Here is a 22,098-nt window from a genome sequence, read left to right on the forward strand (position 1 = left end):
CAATGTGTACTAACTAGATACAGGTTGTCTTTCTTTATACAATTCAGATACCTCAATTTATTTTATAATCAAGGACACATAAATCATTAATACACAGCATATAAAGCATCTGTAAAAGAAAAATAATTAATTTGACATATATTTCAACTATATGTATATCTATGTATCCATTTACATATATACATTATATATATGTATATTTAAATCGATATCTTCTCTTATCTTAATTTCTCAATGCATCTTCGGAATTTTATTTATATTTAATTGAAACAGTATAAACAATAACTACTCCTCTACATATAAAATGGCAATTCATTAGTAGCTGTTTTTTTAACAACAGTTTCCAATGTTCAATAAAGTTAATATTCTAAAGGAATTGTTTATACATTTAGGCCAAGTGATGGCTACAAAGTACAAAGACATACATATGACATAGCATGCTATAAACAGCCATGCGGCGAGCGATGCTTTGATACTTTTTAATTTGTTTTCATTCTCAATCCAAAGTATTTCCTCTACTCATTCTCCCCTTTAAAAACTTAACTTCCTCCCCCCCCCCCATCCTAGTTGGCGTTGGGACATTTCCTAATAAGGCATTTTATAGATAACAATATTATATATAGGACATTTTACAGAAAGGACATTTCATGCATAAGACATTTCATAGACAGAGAAGATTTTTCATAGACAAAGGAATTTTTTTTAAAAAATGATATTTTTTCTTTTCTTTTCATATTCATATTTACCTTCGTCTATATAGCTATGAAATGTCCTATCTATGAAATGTCCTAGCTATGAAATGTCTTAGCTTTGAAATGTCCTATCTATGAAATGTTTTTCTTTTAAATGTATTTTTAAGAAATGTCCCAACGCCCTTTAGTTGTTTTTCCTGGCAATCTTATTTTTTACACTATTACCTAGAAATTTTTAGGCTTTTAAGGAATAGTAATTTCCATAGATTCAGATCTCATAATCTTTATTTTAAGAACGTTAAAATATTGTCGCACATTCTTATAATAATATGAAATTAATAAACACGGTATGATGTTTCTATGATGTACAAAATTTTTTTCAATAAAAAAAATTTATTTGCTTTATTCTGATAGAAAAATTATGAAAAAATTTATAAAACTAAAAATGAATAATTGACAATTTCAATTGTCCATCAACAATTCTAAAAAGTGTAAAAAATTATGAAAAACACCTTTTTTTCCTTTTTAAATAAGATACCTTATTTTAAAATTTTGTTCAAAATATTTAATTTAAAAATAAAATGTAAAAACTAAGATACATCTAAGTAGTGTACTTGCTTGTCTGTACTCTTTAAAATCAAGAGTAGCTTTTCCAGGTAAAAAAACTAACAAAGAAAATTGCAAAGTTACTATTTAGGTAATTTTTAAATAGTGTTTTTCAAGTCGCTTTATTCCCCCACTGTGACCACAGTGAACAAGAGAGGAGATGACTTCCTGCCTCATAAGCCTGCAAATAATTTTGAATGTAAAAGTTGTTACAAAAAGTTAGTGTTGCGCTGCCCCCCCCCCATCCCTGCTCTTGTCCATGTTGTTAAAAAAACATGTAAATTTGAAAATCATGTTAAGTTTCAGAGCAAACCATTAAATTTCATTTACGATCCCTTTATTAAAAAAGTTTTTAACAATTAAATAACTTGTGTTCAATTGTTGTTTTTCTATTGCACTTTTATACGTATACAGGGACCACTGAGCTTTTTTTTACCTTATGTGGGTGCTTAAAGTTCTTTTCCTGTAAAAGACTGCAGAAGAAAAAACTTTTCTGTTATTTGTTCCAAAATTTGATTTTTCAATTATTATAAAATTCTAAACTTTTTTTACAACATAACTAAATAATGAACATGATAGTTTTTTCCCTTAAGAATTGTATTGTAGACTGCAAACAGGCCGGATTCTTAATATTTCAAATTAATCTGCAAAGTATAGAATATTTCCTGATAAGATTAAATTTGTCTTTCCATTATAGTGATTGAAGGGATTTTTTAAATACGCATCTAAATTCTATTTTATTAGTCTAGGTTTAGATAAAAGATAGACATGCTGATGTTCCTGATTCGTAAAAGTCGGGGGAGCGTTTTCTATGATTTGAAAGAAAAAAATGTATTTCCATTAATTTCAAATTAATTCCTTTGTTTCCAGCTGCTTTCTCACCCGTTCCATTAGTTCCTTAACCTGCAGATTAAATATTTATTAATCTTTATCATTTTAACTAATCCCTTTATCTTTATCCTAAAATCGCGTAATTTTTTTGTGGAGTATTTTTAATCTTAAAAGTCTGATCTCGAAATTCAATATAGGCAATTTTAAATTTTTAGGATCAATTTCTAGGATCACGAAATGTCGAAGATGAATTAAATTAATCCGTGAGTTGAATAAGATGCTTTATCCCAAAATTGAAAACAGAAAAGTTCAAACTTCTGATGATGTAAACTGTTTATATTTATATTTTTTATTTTTAATCCAATAAATTAATTTTTCTAAATATAAAAGGTTACGTAATTAAAGTTGGCAAATAAATAAGGCTATAGTGAAAAACCATAAAACTGTGGAACAGGAGGACGACGTTATTGCAACCCTAACATACAGTCTAATTGATGTGTTTCAAAGAAAATAGAGTTACACGTAAATAGTAATTTATAAAATCACTTATGAAATCATTACATTCTGTGTCTCATGTTAATTGGACAAGTCATAATTTGAATCTAAAAGTCGTCTTTCTATTCCAGAGTTTTCTAGTTCAGATCTTTATGTAAATACTTTTTAATGTTCTTTTTAAGAATGCTGTGAGGCAATGGGTGCAGTACAGTACAATTGTGTTTATGTACCTGTTTGCTAGTTGTACTTTCTAGACCTGCTAGAACTGGATAGTTTAGTGTACATGCAGTGCATTTACAATCAAAGTTGTACCACCTAAATAATAATGATTAAGGTACTAAATCAATAACAATCAATAAATTAATAATTAAAATAAAAGGATTAAATATTGTTTTCCTATTTTAACCTTTTTATTCTTCTTTTTCGTTCTTTAGTTTCCAGTGATGTATAATGAAAACCATAACAATCTGAAAAAAACACCTTTTTTGTCTTAAGATGACATATTTCTTTACTAAACATTTTCGATCTATTGTTTACAAAAAATGTCGTTGAAAACATTCCTCCATAAACAATTGCACTAAGAAAAAAAATTTCTTTTTAAAAAAGGGACTGTACGTGTCATTTCAAGTGACCCTCCATTTATAGATGGCAATGCCTGATCCACTACAGTACCATTTTAAAGCTTTGCACTTTCAAGTATGAATTATATATCAATTTTATAAAGCTGCTTACTTTAAATTGGGGGTCTTGCGCATTTCTACATATTTGAACTATCATAGTTCAACACTTTTAACACTAGAAAGACGACGACAATATCTTCCAAGTTCCACATTATTGAAGAGAAAAAGGTTTTAAAGGTACTGTTGTGAATCGGGCATTGCCATTTTTATATGGAGGGTCACTATAAATTCACGCTTACCCTCCCTTTAAAATTAGTTTTCCAGGTTCTTTCAACAGTTATTTTATGAATTTGGTAATTTCTTTGCGTGTGTTGTTAAAACAATTTTAAAATCATTAATAATCCCTTTCTTGAATAAATGAATTGTTATCCCTGAAGTTATTGACCTGAAATCTCCTGATTCTGAAATATATGTCGTCTTGATACTAGGTACACATCCTTTCCAATATTCAACTACGAGTAAACAAATGTATAATTAACTATTTTTCTGCAATCTGATTTTTCTTCAAACAATTCTTTGCAGTCCGCTGTAAACACTAAACATATCTTATTAAGGATAAAGCTAACTGTAGAGGGACTACACGAGTTACCTACCCTAACTGTAGAGTGACTACACGAGTTACCTACCCTAACTGTAGATGGATAATATGAGTCCCTACCCTAACTGTAGATGGATAATATGAGTCCCTACCCTAACTGTAGATGGATAATATCAGTCCCTACCCTAACTGTAGATGGATAATATAAGTCCCTACTCTAACTTTAGATGGATAATATGAGTCCCTACCCTAACTTGTAGATGGATAATATCAGTCCCTACCCTAACTGTAGATGAATAATATCAGTCCCTACCCTAACTGTAGATGAATAATTTCAGTCCCTACCCTAACTGTAGATGGATAATATCAGTCCCTACCCTGTCTGTAGATGGATAATATGAGTCCCTACCCTAACTGTAGATGGATAATATGAGTCTCTACCCTAACTGTAAATGGATAAAGGGTGTGGTCATAGTTTCACCAATTACGTTTCACTCAATTTTAGGTAAAATAACGTTTCACCCAATATACGTTTCATTCAATTCACGTTTCACCCAATACTACATTTCACCCAAATTATGTTTCACCCAACTCAGGTTTCGTCCAAAATACACATTGCACAGTAATTTATTGTCCAATTTCCGCTCAAAACTCATAAAGCCTAAAGGATAGATTTGTCTCAAATTTTGATTGGGGAACTCCGGAAAATCATAAGAAATGTTCTTAGCTTGATTTAAACATCTTAATCTGAGTTGGTTGACTTACATACAGTGAAACCCTTAATAACGAATACATCGGATGAATTTATCAAATGTCGTATTGACAATTTTTTAATGAGTTTCATACTATATTTCGTAAATTTCAGTATTTGCGAAAATAAATAAATAGCCATGAATATGTGGGAACAGTTTTAAAGAGTTCCATAATCGGAACAGTTTTAAAGAGTTCCATAATCATTTAATTAAAAAACTAAATATCTGCAACATTCCATTATCAAAAAGTGAAGAATACGACATTTGATGAATTCTTTCGATGTATTCTTTATCAAGGGTTTCACTGTATACAAACAAAGCTGGGTTCCCGAGCTAGTGATATATATTAATGCAAATTGTTGTAAATCCACAACTTTTTTGTTCAAAATCTGCAAACCACACTTAAACTCAACACGGCGGCGCAGTTACATGTAGCTAAATACATAAATGTTGAATAATATGCTGACTCTCACATTATTTTGGGCAAGGTTAGGTTAAGACAATTTCTGGGTCAAGCTTTGCGGCTAGGATGGCCTAGGGGGCCGAGCGATGCAGCCTCTAAAATGTTTATTAATCGGCTGTCCTTCACATTATTTTGGGCTTGGCTGGGTTAAGACAATTTCTGGGTTGAGCGTTGCGGCTAGTATGGGCTGAGGGGCTGGGCGATGCAGCCTTTTAAATGTTGAATAATGTGCTGTCTCACCAAAGAGAATAGAATATACATCATGTAAATGTTCACAAATTATATGCAGTATAGTACATTAATACAGTATGCTCCCAAGACTATCCATTTCAATTTCTAATTTTTCTAAGCTTTTTCTAATTTTATATTGAATTAGGTGAATAAAAAACATCATTTGATTTATAGTTATAACGGAAAATCATCGTTTGTAAAATGAAAGGCATAGAGTCTATGTGAAATGGTCATAGGTCAATTATGAAACCAGCCTATTTCATAATTTGTTTTTTTTTAAATATTGATTTTAAGGTTATATAGCACAAATATGTGAAGTACACCTGCAGTATGGAAACAGTACAACAAAATGGCCGTTTTACACTTTTTTCTAGTAATTCCCCTCTAATATATATTCTATTCTCTTTGTATCTCACGCATTTCTTGGGGTTAGGCTTGGTTAGACAATTTTTGGACTAAGCCCTGTGGCTGTGAATGGGCTAGGCAGATAGTTCATGCTTGGACTCTGAGAAGATGCCTAATTAGTGAAACGTTTCGGGTGTAACGTGATTGGGTGAAATATGATAGGGCGAACCACACCCGGAGAAACAAGTACCTAAGAGTAAGACTGATAAAGGTGTACCTACCCTAACTGTAGATGGATAAAAGAGTACCTACCCTAACTGTAGATGAATAAAAGAGTACCTACCCTAACTGTAGATGAATAAAAAGTACCTACACTAACTGTAGATGAAAAAAAGAGTACCTACCCTAACTGTAGATGAATAAAAAAGTACCTACCCTAACTGTAGATGAATAAAAGAGTACCTACCCTAACTGTAGATGAATAAAGGAGTACCTACCCTAACTGTAGATGAATAAAAGAGTACCTACCCTAACTGTAGATGGATCACATGAATGATTGCAGGAGGTTGCAATTCTAGGATAAACAGCTGAACCAAGCTCTACAAGGTTTATGTGGGAATCAGGCCTGAGGCAAAAATAAAAATAAAAATTATAAAAATTGAAATTTTTCTATAATAAATTATTCACCTGATAACTCCAGTTGCCTGTAAAATTGTAGAAGCATTATTTCTTAATCAAATTTAGTTTTTCTAAATAGTTTAAATTAATTTTGGATTTTTATATTTTTTTTTTATTCTGTACTGCAATGTTTCTTTCCTGATCAATTGGATGAGTGTTGTACTGTACTGCTTGGATTGTTTTGTAAACAAGTTCAGCAATGTCTAGGTTCTCATTGGACACTTGAGGATTACACAAACATTAATAAATTTGTGAAATAATGTAGTTAAAGTAGCTAATTTTCAACTTTATCAAAATGTGTTTAGAAATGGCCTATTTAAAACTTTCCAAACCATTTTCCAATTTTTAAATGATTATAAAAGATATTTGAAAATTAAATTTTAAATAAAAATGTTGTAAACGTTTTGTTTGTATATTCCTAGGTCCCCGTCTAAGTATCCACACTGCAGCAGAAGTTTAATAACAAATGTCGTCTTCAAACAAACAGATAGAAGGTCGGCTTTGTTTCTAACTTCCTTATGCCGAACCATACCAAACACGGTCTGAAGTATAGAAGATTTTTCTACTTAATCTTTCGTACAAATGCAAAAATTATCGATACAATCTCAAAACATTTAGGAAATAAATGTGTCAATGAAATAATTTAGATTTCAAATTTGTCTTGTTTCTTTCATTAGCATATATAGGGTTTCCATGCGCAAACACATTTTATTCAATTTCAGGAAAGTTTACAAAATTAAAATAACTCCCCTTTAATAATGATAAAAATATGTTCATACATGTTAATCATTAAAAATGTAGTTTTGAGAAAATGCACGTCTATTGCTATGCAAAGATGCGCAAAATTAGTATTATTCTTCTGAAATCCATAACAACAGAGACACTGGAAAATAAGTTTGTGTCCTATCATAAAAAAGATTTTGAATGTGTACAGATAAGTTAGGCAGCAACAGTTCAAGTTTTCTATTATAACACATATTTCGAATGGAAATCCGATCAGCATAGATGAACCATCTGCTGATAATGTTATTATGTAAGGTCAGGCTATAACGACACAGTATTTTAGTAAAAAGGAACATTTACACAACAATCTCAACGTTTTTAATTCATATTTTCAACAACAATAAAAAGCCATATAAGTATAGCAGGCAAACAGATTGCAAAATTCCCACCGTAAAACCAGAATCTGTCATAATAAAATGTCACAATTTATATAAAAAAGAACATTGGCATGCTGGATTTACAAATTGGATTTTCAAAGAAGAATGTTAAATTTTGAAATATAATATTTTAAAATTTTTATAAAAATGAACCTGAACTCTTTCAAGCTGACTGCTAAACTCTGGCACTAGTTTTTCTTCACTTTGCAACTAAAATACAAATTATTTAAAAAATCATTAAAATTATAGATATATATATATATATTTGTGAAGCAAAAGGCGTATGGATTTATTCATAGATATTTTTAACAAATTTCAAAATGGAAAAGAAAACTTATGTTGTGTAGAGATATTAAATCTTGAATCCCTTGATCTCGATATCCAAGGTGGACTCTTTTAAATTTGAGAATACATGCTTGATCCTTAAATTAAAGTTATTGTTGCAGTGTCTGTAGAGGAATTAAACTAATCTATATCCGAGTTTCACAATCACAACCCAAATGGTCAAATTTTTAAAAAGAAATTATAAATTTTTCGGGCAGCAATATTTTGGGTACCATTGTTGGTTGTTTAATTTTAGTATATATATTTTTGATCAAGACAAGTTAAAGAATGTTGCCATTTATATTTTTTAGACTTTATATTTTGGGTGGTTGTACATTTGATGGATTTATTAATATATAGACGTACTTTAATAAATGTCTGTTGAGAAAAACCGAAAAAATAAAATCACGTTTACCCAAATGTGAGAAAAATCTCTGAAATCCATGATAACAGTAAAAATATCCTACCTGCATGAAAAGATGTTTTTTATGCTGTGTAAATAATCTGAGAGTTAAAAGTAAGCCACCAGATATTTCATCACATCCTAAAATTTATTAAACTGCAATTCATATTTACCATTACCTAAAGAAGCTGTAGACTAGACATAATTAACTGTAACGCTCCATTTAAAAATTCCCAGATGACGGAAATATCCCTTTTTTCTTAGCTAACAATTGAGTACCGGGACCAAGTTTCTTTAATAAGGTTGGTTACTTTGGATGCGCAAAATGTCCAGGACATGTTGTCTCCTTAGCATAGATAGATAGAATTTGAATATGACGTCACTCTCGCCTCTGTATTAAGTGACGTCATATGCGGATTCTATCTAGCTATGCTAAGGAGACGACATGTCCAGTACATTGGAGCACATCCAAAGTAACCAACCTTATTAAAGAACCTTGACCGGGACACACTAGTGTACAGGGACATTAAAATGAGGATATCGAAGACAATCGATAAGAAATATAAGAATAAACAAAAATAAGAACATCCTTGTCATTTTAAAAGACAACTAGCTAAAAAAAATTATTTCCGATTTTAAGATATATTTACCGAGCAATGTGATCTTTAAAGATAAAGAATGTAAATTTGTATAATTACACATATTATTTAGTCTAGCTTTGTTTCAGTATTTAGGGCTGTATAAACAAAAGAAAACTAATAGAAGCCATCACATGATATTAAAAAATTAATAGTCTTATTAAATTCTTAAACAATCCCTTTTTTATTTAAGAAAAAGTATCTTTCTTCACCTTTTCCTTCATCCATTTGAAATATTTTCTTAAGGTTCAGTTTAGACTCCCATGGCAGATAGGTATCAAGGGCCTAGCAAACACTTAGATTAAAAATTTATAATTTCAGAATTTTATAATTTTAGAAGTTTAAGATTTTAGAACTTTAGAATATTTTAGAATTTAAGAGTTTTAGAATTTTTGAAACAACCGTTTTAAAAAGTATCGTTTTTAAAATAAAAAAACGAAGCACTAGTTTTATTCTCTAAAATTCGTTGTTTCGTAAACGAAAATAGGTAGTTTGTTTTTTATTTTGACGATCTTTAACGATGGTTAACGAAATTAAATTTACCTGTTTCAGACATGTCAGGGAGCAGAAAAGTGCAGGATCAATTCCAAACAAAGGATTTGGATAATATGGCCTTTAATGTACATAATATTTGATGTATATTGGGTTTTGACTTTGTGTCCTGACGTTTGAAATGAAATTGGATTTTTTTAACATAAAAGAATTTTTATGAGCTTAAGAATTGTCAGATAGGGGTTTCAGCTCCTTCCGGTTTCAACAAAACTGCAAAGTATCGTAATCGCTTCTATTCTTTTTCCTTGTTCATCTTAGTTTTTGGTAAATAACTTCAGCTGAAGACAAATTCCAACATTAGACACCTCGCCCCTACTTTGATTTTCTTTTCTTTTTTGATGTTTTCTTTCTCATATCCTGTCTCTTAACCCCCCCCCCCCCCCCCTCCTCCTCTGTTTTCGTTTCTTTTCTTTTCGTTTCTTTTCTTACTTTTTCTTAAACTTATCTATCCTTATCCATTTTTTGTTAAAACCTTTCTCGTTCTCCTGTTACTGTACCTTTTGAGAAACCAACTCTAGGCCCAACAGAAGTTTTATCTTTTTTATTTATTCTTTTTATTTTTTTCCCTTTCTTTTTATCTTTTTTTTGGAACGATGTTTTTTTTTCTTTTTTTGTTAGTTCCTTTTTTCTAGATCTCTTTCGTTTTATTCTTTTATTCTTTTTTATAATTATTTTTTGTTTTGATTTAACTTAATCTTTTTTTGTTTGTTTTTCTTTTTTTCCCTCTTTTTTGGTGGGTTTTTTCAAAGTTAGTTCTTCTCATTGGGGGTTTATGAGGGTTTCCATTTCCGGATTCCCTGCCTGTTTCCAGACTGACTGAATTTTCCTTCTTATTTCTCAGGTTTACTAAGCTTTTCTTCTTACTTTTTATTTTTGGTTTACTGAGTGTCCTTCTCACGTACCTCTGCCCCTTTAGTAAAAGTAAATTCAACATATTTGAAGCATAAAGTCTGACCGTGTCAACCTTGTTGCACTGGCTAGTCCTGTTGATTGTTTTCTTTATTAACTCAATGTCTGTGCGGTGCAGTACAAACTGGGACCGGAAAGGTTGACTCGGATCGGAAATTCAAATGTACTACGGCTGCCTGTGCTCTCAAAATATATATGTTGCACCATTTTGTCTCTTTCCCTTATTACGCTATTTCTTACTTAACCTTGCATTATAAACTGCATCTTAATGACCTGGTGTTGCAATTCGCATAAAATGAAAAAGGATTAATTAAGAACGAAACAAAAAGAAGCAAAAATATGCATAAAAAGTTGTTTTATGAAATTAAGGAAAGCGAAAAAAAGAACATTATGCAAATATATAAAGAAATTTCTAAAGAAAATTAAAACTAGAATGTTCAAGTATTTTCCTGTTGATTGTTATTGCAGTACAGCAGTGTGTACAGTTTGTTGCAGTACAGTTGAAGGACAGGAACCATGTGACAGGGGTATCCTTCAACAATACACAACCTTAAAAGTAAAAAAATAGCAAAAATTATGTTTTGATCAAGAATCATAAGAAGAAGAGGAACCTCGATATTTTTGTTTAGATAAAAATGGAACTGCAGTGTTTTTATTCCTCCTAGAAACTGTAAACAATGATATGAGAGTGCCTACCCTGGTACAAGGTTATAATGCCAGGAAAATTATTGCAGAGGTGTACGCATCTTTTGTACTGCAGTGTACTGTGTCTGGGCGGTAATGTAAACACAAAACGGATGTCAGAGCCTGACACGTGATCCATCTTTCACATAAAAAATCAATGAAATATTATGGCCGTAGGAAACTATTATTTGAATTATCGAAATTATCAAAATGCTATGCTTTTATCCTGCTAGGATACCAAACGAACACTGTGCATCATTTCTTGTTTACACATTCCGCTTAGAGAGAACTGGTTTCAATATGTACGCAGAGCATGCAATTAACTATCCTTGCATTATAACCTTGCCCTGGTATATCTTTCAGTTTTATTCATGCTTGTTTCAGCAAATTTAATTTGACTTTTTTGTGCTTTTCTGACAGTTAAACATTACTTATATTTTTGCAAAAGAACTTTTGTTTCAAATTAACTTTATGGTTTAAATTTTTTTATTTTTTATTTCCAAAAATTACCTGGGAGAATGTTATCTTGTGTGACTGTAAACCTTCCTTTTTCCTCAGTATAGTTAACCTCTAATGCTTTGTTTATATTCTCACACTAAAGATTATATTTTTCATTAAAAAAATATGATGACAAAAAAACTTTAGACAAGCTTCCAGAACCTTTAATTTGAAGTATGGTAGCGTAATATTCCATTCACACCGGCGCCCTCAAAACTTTTTTTCTGACCGTAAATGATTGAATTATCCTTTTTTATCAAAAATGATAATTTTCAATTGCGGTTCTTTATTCAAGTGACTTGCGGATGTATACACTAGGAAAGGGTAATTGTCAGAATTAAACACATTTCCGATAGAAAAAAAACAACAATATTTTTCTCATTGTTGATTAGAAAAAGGTCTAAAGATTACTGTTGGTATTCCGAAATCCACTCTTTAACAAATTATAGGTAAATTGAAATTATGTCTACACTCTACAGTCTCCATCGATGGTACTTAAAAATATTTTGTTCCTCTGGATGTGGGTCTGTAACGGTCAACTGCTCTTTAGATTGTTTTTTGGTTTCTTTCTTTTCAATTTTCTTGTTCAGCTCAACCTGTACCCCTTCTCTAGACCAATACAACCAATTTATTTACATCTTTTGTTAAGATTGTTTATTTAATATGCGTTTGTTCAAACAAGAACCAGATTTTATGAATAGCGAGGCGTAGTTGAACCAGGTAAACTACTTTGAACCACTAGGCTAAGCTTTCTCTGGTGCTCAAAAGAAGTGGGTTGTCTATAGTTTCGCTATTCATTAATCTGGTCCCAGGGCTTCACATAGGATATGTTTTATAGTAAAAGGGAAGAAAAAAGTCTCATTTTTGTTTGGGGCCAGTTATATATGTCCCGAATGGACATGCCTTCCAAAAAAATATGGGCAAAATTTTTGTTAACACTGAACACTGTTCATTTTGAGGATATTACAATTTTTCTAACCTAAAAAGCTGGAATATTTTCTCCCATAGAATTTGACTTTCTCCTGCTAGGATTTTTAAATCAAGCGAAGAACATTCCCGTGATTCTATCTAGTTCCTTAACAAATTGGTCTAGGGGTTTATGAGTTATGATCACACATACAAACAAATAGAACTGACTTCTTAAAAGAAAACAGACAGTTAACTCAAAATGAATGCAGGGTTCAGAAAAAACAAGATTTTTTTTTATAAATAGTTCTCCTTGTAAAAGTGGCTAATTTACAAGAACAACCCTTTTTTTCAAAATTAGCCAATATATGATTGAAAGATGTATGAAAGATGAACAAGATGAAAGCGAAGAAGAAATATAGAAATATCAAAATACTTTCATCTGATATCATATAAATATTAAAAATGTTGTAAAATTTAATAAAAATAAATTATAAAAGTTGAAGAACTGACATCTTTGGATATAAAGATAAATAAGCTGTTTTCCTGAATTTCTCAATATCTTGTTTACTCATCCCACTTTGAGTCACAAGATGAAGAGACTGGGTTAGACAGTCCTGAGCCTTCTGCTCCAAACCTAGGTTTATGTAGCACCTTCCTTGCCTAGTCAAACAGATATAACATGCAATTTGCACTTTGTTTGGCAAATCACATGATATAACACAACTTTTTAATCGTTAATTACCTTTCTAATATTTTGTACTGCATATTTGCTGGGTAGTGGAACAGTATACAAGCCTCACAATCATTTATGCAGTACATGTACTCCCTCTGTTGGAAGTAAACTGCAGACCTAAAGGATTGCATTGTTAAGTACAAGAAGATAGACCAGGAACCTTGGATTGTAGTGTTAAGTACAAGAAAGATAGACCAGAAACCTAGGATTGTAATGTTAAGTACAAGAAGATAGACCAGGAACCTTGGATTGTACTGTTTAGTACAAGAAAGATAGACCAGAAACCTAGGATTGTAATGTTAAGTACAAGGAAGATAGACCAGAAACCAAGAATTGTAAAGTTAATTACAAGAAAAATAGATTAAGAACCTGGGAGTGTATAGTTAAGTATAAGGAATATAGACCAGGAACCTAGGATTGCATAGTTAAGTACAAGGAAGATAGACCAGGAACCTAGGATTGCATAGTTAAGTACAAGGAAGATAGACCAGAAACCTGGAATTGTATAGTTAAGTACAAGACAGATAGACCAGGAACCTAGGATTGCATAGTTAAGTACAAAGAAGATAAACCAGGAACCTAGGATTGTATAGTTATGTACAAGGAAGATAGACCAGGAACCTAGGATTGTATAGTTAAATACAAGGAAGATAGACCAGGAACCTAGGATTGTATAGTTCAGTACAAGGAAGATAGACCAGGAACCTAGGATTGTATAGTTAAGTACAAGGAAGATAGACCAGGAACCTATATAGGATTGTATAGTTAAGTACAAGAAAGACAGACCAAGAACCTGGGATTGTAAAGTTAAGTATAAGAAAAAAAACCAGATACCAAGAATTGTAAAGCTAAGTACAAGAAAAATAGACCAGAAACATAGGATTGTAATGTTAAGTACAAGAAAGATAGACCAGGAACCTTGGATTTTACTGCTTAGTACAAGGAAGATTGACCAGAAACCTAGGATTTTAACGTTAAGTACAAGGAAGATAGACCAAGAACATATCTGTTACATATATTTTTCAGTTAATGTTTAAAAATCTGTGAAATATTTCAACTTTTTCATAATTGTCGAGATACAACAAGGGTATTTTGAGATTAGGCATTTGATCTATTCCCATTTTACTATATATAGAATATGTACATTTCAAATTGCTACGCGCACGCACATATGAATGCCTGGATCCTAAGTATAGCTTCAGTAAGGCCTAAACCAACCATGGACGCTGATGTAAACTTACTTTGATTTCTTTCTTAATAGATGACATTCGTGTAAGTAATTATATGAAATCATTCTAAAAATTGTTCTTGTCAATGTTATATTGTTGCAATAATACTTCAATCTATTTCAGTTAAACATCCAAACTCTCTTCAAACAAATAACACCATCTGAATAAAGAATTAAAGAAAAAACAGTTTATATAGTGAGAGTAGTTTGAAACCGGTCATTCTAAAGAAATCAATATAATACAAAGGGTGGCATTACCTGTTTGCAATCGCAAACCCTAGTTCGTCTCCCCTTGATGTTCTGATTGCTTGGTTATAAAGCACTAATGCTTTACTAAATTCACGTTTTTTAAACTCTTTATTTCCATCTGCTCGGTAGGATGAGATAGAACTGTTATTGTTGTTGGTGTTGTTAGATTCGATGGCAGGCCTAAAATATTATTATTTTAATCAGAAATGGACGGGAACTGCTACTTAAAGCTAAAATATTATTGTTTTAATAAGAAATGGGCGCGAATGGCTATAACGTAAAGCTAAAATATTATTGTTTTCAGCAGAAATAGGCGCGACCAGCTACTTAAAGCTAACATATGCTTGTTTTCAGCAGAAATGGGCGCGATCGGCTACGTAAAGCTAACATATTATTGTTTAAAACAGAAATGGACTTGATTGGCAAGGCAAAGATAAAATATTATTGTTTAAAGCAGAAATGGGCGCGATCGGCTACGCAAAGCTAAAATATTATTGGTTTAAGCAGAAATGGGTGCGATCAGCTAAGTAAAGCTAAAATATTATTGTTTTAAGCAGAAATGAGTGCGATCGGCTATGTAAAGCTAAAATATTATTGTTTTAAGCAGAAATGGGCGTGATCAGCTACGTAAAGCTAAAATATTATTGTTTTAAGCAGAAATGGGCGTGATCAGCTACGTAAAGCTAAAATATTATTGTTTTAGCAGAAATGGGCGCGAATGGCGTAAAGCAAGTGATTTTGTTTTTCTAAAATGTCTACAAAAATTAAACTAAGTTAGTAAGGTAAAATTAAAAGACTACTGGTTGCAAAATTTTGACAGCTGTCCTGTCTTGGAAATGAATGCAATTTTTTATTATTTTTATTTATTTTTAAGTCTGGATCTATTGGACCCAGTATTTTACTTGGCATACTTTTGGCGGTATCAGTGGAATCCAGAAGTTTTGTAAACAAAAGCAATGCAGTTGGGAGATGCTTGTTATATTTTTAAACCTTTCTTCAAGGGCCATTCTTCTTTCACGTCATTTCAAAACATAATGGTCTAAAACCCTTTCTTCGTTTTTGACTTACTGAATAACAGATTGAATCTTCAAATCCAGATGAGAGTTAGTTGAAACCATTTCACCGATACATTTAACCTGGTCCCTAATCAAATTAATGTATTGATTGATTGATTGATTGATTGTTAACATTGATGCAATGAAGTATCATCCAATAAGATGTTTAAAAAATAATTTTAACAAGTATTGCTTGAAGTAGTTTTCGTTTTATTCTTGCTTCTAAGGAATTGAGTCTTTGCCACAAACTCTTATTTTCTAATCCTTCTATTTTAATAACTGTTATGTTGTATGCGCTATAGATATTTCAAACTATGAACTCTGTTATACCAAATGATCCAAATTTTAAACCATCAGATTGCATAGAGATATAGGGATTAGAAAATTTGAGTTTGTGGTACAGTAGAACCCATTAAACAGTGGAATAGGAATATTATGTACATTTAATGTTATTGTACACTGTACAGCGAACAGTATGAAAATTTATTTATCAAACATAAAGGGTCTGTGTACAGCGCACAAATGTTATGCTTCTTGTGAATTGAATTATTTAAATCATAACTCAATTTTAACCGTCGTCCTCTTTTCTTCGGGTTTTACTGTATTGTAAAAAGTTAATAATATCAATTATTAAATCATTAACTAATCCCTTATTGAATGTAATGTTTGAAACTTCTCCCATACTGGACTTGTCTTCAAATATTCAATAGCCTAAACATTAAAATAATAAGGAAATATTTGTTTAACGTATTATCATGTATAAATGGTATAGAGGGTTAACCGCAGAGAATGAAACTTCAGATAAACTAGGCGAAAGGAATTGAGTCTTTGCCACAACTGCAGATTTTCTGATCCCTATATCTTTGCAACCCAATGTCGTAGACCCTTTAATTTCAAACTAAGAATTATGTTGAACCAAATAATCTAAGGTTTACCACCACCAGGTTGCCAAGATACAGAAATTAGAAAATTTGAGTTTGTGACAAAGACTCAATTCCTTTATTCCGTTTTTTTTTTCATATATGCCTTGCAACTTCTTTCCTTCTTTGCCATGAATCATTAAAGAAGCCATTTAAAGAAAACATCCAAGACAGAAGACTTAATTTAAACTTAGGATCGTCATATTCGAAGATATTAAAGTCGTCTTTATAGTCTCATCCTTTGTGGTTTACCCTGTAGCACACCATATAGCATACACGTCAGGACAATAGCAGTCATAAAGGAACTGCAGCATCGTAGGTCCTCTAGTTTTGATTTTACGCACGAGGATAAGAGATGAAAATGTATTTTGTTACACATTATCAATTCAAAACTATTTTTTTCTAAATATATCTTTAATAAAAGCATGTTTGCTTTCGATTTAACGTGACATTTACTTTAATTTGAGAAGATGTTGTAATTATCGTAGCTCTTGTAGCAGATAAGAAATAGATAAATTATTTTCTTTCTCAATTAGTTGCTTGTTGAATTTTTAATTTAAATAGATATTTTCCTTGTCATGAGTGTAAGAAAAGGTGTAAAGCCAGCATGCTCTGGTTGTACCTGTGTCATGAGTGTAAGAAAAGGGGTAGAGCCAGCATGTTCAGACCGCTGAGCTACCTCCAAAGCATCCTAGGCCACACAAATAAATAAATATTTGTACTGCAAAGAGTAGTTGTAAACATTTCAAGATATGGTATTATGGTAGATTAAATAATCTAAGTTTGAAATATCAAAGGTTTACATCATCAGATTGCAAAGATAAAGCGATTTCAAAATTTGAGTTTGTGACAAAGGACCAATTTGTGTCAGTCTTTAAACAAACAAGAAACAGTGAATGATAATCAAGTGTTTATATAATACCTGTATATGGGACTCTGACACACCTAAACCCCCAACATCAAACAATAACAATTAAGAATAATAATTTTTTCTCGTTCCTTAACTTATTTTAGAGTTAGAAATACAAAAAATATTTTTGGTTTTGAAAAATGTATTATTTGGTTCCTAGCTGCTGCATAATTTGCGCCTAAAAAATTATAATAAATATTAAGGAGAAACATAATAATATGTTGGTATATATTCAAAATGTAAACAATAAATTTATTCGACCTAATTAAAAACATGTTTAAGTATACACCATCTTATAATAATTCATATGTGTGTGTGAAAATAAAAATGTTGGTATATATTTATCCCTATAATGTAAACAATAACTTTAATTATTCAACCTGATTAAAAACATGTTTTAAGTATACACCATCTTATATTAATATAAATTTGTGTGTGAAAATAAATAAAAAATAAATAAAAATAAAAAGAAGAAAATGTTTTAAGACCAGAAACATAAATGTTAAAAATACCTTAACACTGTCTGGAATATTCAAATTCGAGAGCATTTTTACTATTTTAGTAACTTTTTCTGAAAAGTTGTTTTCGAAAAATTATAATCTTGCATCATATTTACGGAGACAGTATTTTTACTTTGCTAGTAATTAGGAGTGTTGTTAATATAAAAAAACCTGGTTTTAAAAAAAAATCCATAAAAGATTAAACTTATATTTTTTAACATTTAAAGTTCCCTGTAATTGTAAACTTGATAATTTCTTCAGCAACTTGCATGGTGAAACACAAAAAGATAAAATTTAAGGCAGATCAAATCAAGCGGCATAATTTAAATGTTATTATTAATGTCGTATCTTTTACACAGTGGGAACCAAAAAATGTGGTTTAGGAACGACATTTAAGCTCCTGCAATGTTTATGAACAAGACAGTAATTGTGTAGTGTACACAGGCTCATATTAAATAACAAGTTGATGTTCATGCTATATGACAACATATTAAGCGACATTTTCCTTTTCCAGTGTTTTATGGGTCTTACTATAGGTAACCATATTTTTAAATTTTTTATTTGTTTACATATTTCAACTGTTAAATCAGCTGACATGTATATATATATATATATGTATATTCATCAACAGTATAACGGATACACAGTGTACAGTGTATTCACTCTGGCTGAATGGGTCAGCTTTCCCAGTTGTTGAACATAGGAGTATGTATCAGAGATATATAGAGATATAAGACGTACCAAATAGAAATAGAACCAAAATACATAATGATATAATACACCATGAGATTAATTACTATTTCAAGTAGATAGATGAATAGTAAATAATTGTAATTCTCTATGTGTCAGTTTAAGTTTATACTCTAAGTTCCCTGCTTTCTTTTTATATTATGCAACACAGCATGTTTATAAATAATAACTCCACATGGAATAGATCATAAGGAAAAGAGGAAATAATGAAAAAGAAAAAGGAACAGTTAGAAATGAAAAAAATGAGATTAAAAAGAAATGAATGATAAGAAAGACAACTGATACGATGATAAAGAAAACGAATACATCAATAAAAAAAGAAAGAAAAAACATAACAACAGAATGGGGAAGAATACAATGATAGAATAAGAAAGGATACAATAATGGAATAAGAAAGAGTACAATGATAAAATAAGAAATAATACAATTATGGAATAAGAAAGAATACAATGATGGAATAAGAAAGAATACTAGGATAGAATAAGAAAAAAATACAATTTGAATGGGAAAGAATACAATGATGGAATGGGAAAGAATACCATGATGGAATAACAAAGAATACAATGATGTAATAACAAAGAATACAATGATGTAATATGAAAGAATACAATGATGGAATAAGAAAGAATACAATGATGGAATAACAAAGAATACAATGATGTAATAACAAAGAATACAATGATGCAATAAGAAAGAATACAATGATGGAATAAGAAAGAATACCATGATGGAATAACAAAGAATACAATGATGTAATAACAAAGAATACAATGATGTAATAAGAAAGAATACAATGATGGAATAAGAAAGAATACCATGATGGAATAACAAAGAATACAATGATGTAATAACAAAGAATACAATGATGTAATAAGAAAGAATACAATGATGGAATAAGAAAGAATACAATGATGGAATAACAAAGAATACAATGATGGAATAAGATAGAATACAATAATGGAATAAGAAAGAATACAATGATGGAATAAGAAAGAATACAATAATGGAATAAGAAAGAATACAATGATGGAATAAGAAAGAATACAATGATGGAATAAGAAAGAATACAATGATGGAATATAAAAGAATACAATAATGGAATATAAAAGAATACAATAATGGAATAAGAAAGAATACAGTGATGGAATAAGAAATAATACAATGATGGAATAAGAAAGAATACAATGATGGAATAAGAAATAATACAATGATGGAATAAGAAAAAATACAATGATGGAATATAAAAGAATACAATAATGGAATATAAAAGAATACAATGATGGAATAAGAAATAATACAATGATGGAATAAGAAAGAATACAATGATGGAATTTAAAAGAATACAATAATGGAATATAAAAGAATACAATGATGGAATAAGAAAGAATACAATGTTGGAATAAGAAAGAATACAATGTTGGATTAAATTAAAATCTTAAAATTAATATATGTACTTTTCCATTTTTTAAATCAGAGCGAAATATTCCCACAACCTCCTTTTTGGATGTTTTTCAATATTTTCTCCTCAAACATTTTATTTTTGTTATTTATTATAAATAAATTATTTACTTACCAATTAAACGGTTTTTAATTATGAAGCACCGCAGTCCAGTTTCCACGGATCCTAATTTCTCAAAAGTATTTCCTCAGTTGCGTGCTAAGGTTCAAGGTATCCACACCTAACGCGCGTATATTGTTAAACGTGAAATTTCGCGTACAGCGCCCATGTGAAGATTTTGTGATAATTAAAAATGATTTTGTTTTCTACAATATTATTGTGTTGCATGATCTTTAAACCAGTAATGGGTGAGTAGATACATATCACCCCGGATTAACCAGAGTGAGAAGCATTCGGTTTTATCTATTTGAAATTAAACGTGCTTTGGTCTATGAGGCACAAATCTTTGAATTTACGGATTTGGTGTTCTATACTTTTTTACTCAAAATGCATATGCCGACTAAAAAGTATTTAAGAATAAAGGCTAAAAATTATGTTTAATGGGTCAAATTGTGATCGAATGTCACAGTTATCGGGAGTATTGGCAGAACCTTTAAATCCACGTGATATCAACGTATCGGGAGTATTGGCAGAACCTTTAAATCCACGTGATATCAACGTATCGGGAGTATTGGCAGAACCTTTAAATCCACGTGATATTAACGTATGTGTCTGTAAGTTCATTTAAAATTTTACTTGTGGGGCAGAATAAATAGTTGGCGCTTTTTTTTTGCTGCCGCTTTAACATTTATGTAAAGGTGCTTTAAAGAGTCGCAACGGTTTTTTTTACACCGATATTTTACGTAAAAAACAAGAACAACGAAGTGCTAATGTCTGCATCAAAATAATTAAGTCATATTTTAATTTTTTATTCAAAATCCGTCAAAAATACACCCTTCCTGTGGGGTTTTTTAAATAATTGAAAACGTTTTACGGACGCTTAAAATTCTTCATTTTTTCAACATCACAGTTGTGAACAATGGTTAATAACTTTATTATTAACTAAGCTACATGGATAAAATTTATATAATTGAAAAGCCTTTGAAAATTAGATGTATTAACATGTGTCTCATGTTAATATTTGGTAAAATTAAAAATAATTATTTTTAAACATTTTTCCGACGTAGTTTTTGAACTTATTTATTGGTAATGAGCGGCCTTGAAAAATTGGACCAAGGACATGTTTCACACTCCCCTATCTTAACTCTAATGGCAAAATCATTGTGGGGGGTGGGGAATGGAAAACCCCTCCCCCCCCCCCAAGCCTATTTTAGTTAAAAATAGTCCAATCGGGAAAGGGTTATCTCAGTAAAAATATATGAAATAGCAAATACGAAAATTTTAAAGAAGAAAATTTTACCAACGAATTTCAAAACTTAAAAATAAGTGTTTATATTCTATAATTGTATATGTTTAGGGCTACAAAAAAATAAGAGCGTTCTTGCAACACTTTAAAGTCATGGCATATAAATCTTTTTATTGAGTCACTATTTCTATCTAAATATGAACTTTCCTAAATCTTCAGGATGTGAGGGAAAAAGCTGTGGATCAATTTACTGCAAGGAATCAGGAGCAAAATATTTGTTTTTAAATGGATTATGAACATAAGTTTCCGACCAAAAATTAGAATTTTTAAATTTTGTTCCGGTGTTTTTCTCGTCTCAGAAGTTAGAAAAAAGTTTTGAAAAAATGGTTTTAAAATCAATTTAAGCATGTTTAAGACCATGTTGTTCTTTTTTTCCAAAAAGCTTGTTCAAAAAACAGATGCTATTCATGAAAACTGTATCGATCACCTCTAGATTTGTATGTTTACTCTGCATGTCTCCATTTCTCTGTGATAATTGTCTAGGGCTACAAAATGTGCTGT

General features: G+C 30.7%; 1 protein-coding gene across 2 annotated transcripts; it reads right to left on the reverse strand.

Moving 5' to 3' along the window:
- Positions 1 to 959: 959 nt before the first annotated feature.
- LOC111698149 (SET and MYND domain-containing protein 4) lies at positions 960 to 18,050 on the reverse strand. 2 transcript variants are annotated; one of them, XM_023468409.1, is made up of 27 exons: positions 17,996 to 18,050; positions 17,640 to 17,661; positions 17,496 to 17,518; positions 17,196 to 17,264; positions 16,303 to 16,364; positions 15,667 to 15,741; positions 14,608 to 14,778; positions 13,131 to 13,238; positions 12,932 to 13,048; positions 11,992 to 12,088; positions 11,492 to 11,576; positions 10,747 to 10,846; positions 9,380 to 9,449; positions 9,049 to 9,121; positions 8,263 to 8,339; positions 7,625 to 7,681; positions 6,735 to 6,853; positions 6,450 to 6,537; positions 6,321 to 6,337; positions 6,162 to 6,258; positions 3,690 to 3,756; positions 3,031 to 3,091; positions 2,855 to 2,939; positions 2,157 to 2,201; positions 1,886 to 1,923; positions 1,735 to 1,771; positions 960 to 1,479 (listed from the first exon to the last, which is right to left on the reverse strand). In XM_023468409.1, exons 1-27 carry the CDS (start codon positions 18,029 to 18,031, stop codon positions 1,411 to 1,413), a joined length of 1,965 nt encoding a protein of 654 aa, XP_023324177.1. In that variant the 5' UTR covers positions 18,032 to 18,050; the 3' UTR covers positions 960 to 1,410. The 2 variants fall into 2 exon arrangements, with proteins under 2 accessions (XP_023324177.1, XP_023324175.1); XM_023468407.1 differs by having other exon boundaries at positions 6,450 to 6,532; positions 6,730 to 6,853.
- Between the last annotated feature and the right edge of the window lie 4,048 nt (positions 18,051 to 22,098).

The sequence above is a fragment of the Eurytemora carolleeae genome, unplaced genomic scaffold (assembly GCF_000591075.1).
Source record: "Eurytemora carolleeae unplaced genomic scaffold, Eaff_2.0 scaffold235, whole genome shotgun sequence".
NCBI lineage: Eukaryota > Metazoa > Arthropoda > Copepoda > Calanoida > Temoridae > Eurytemora > Eurytemora carolleeae.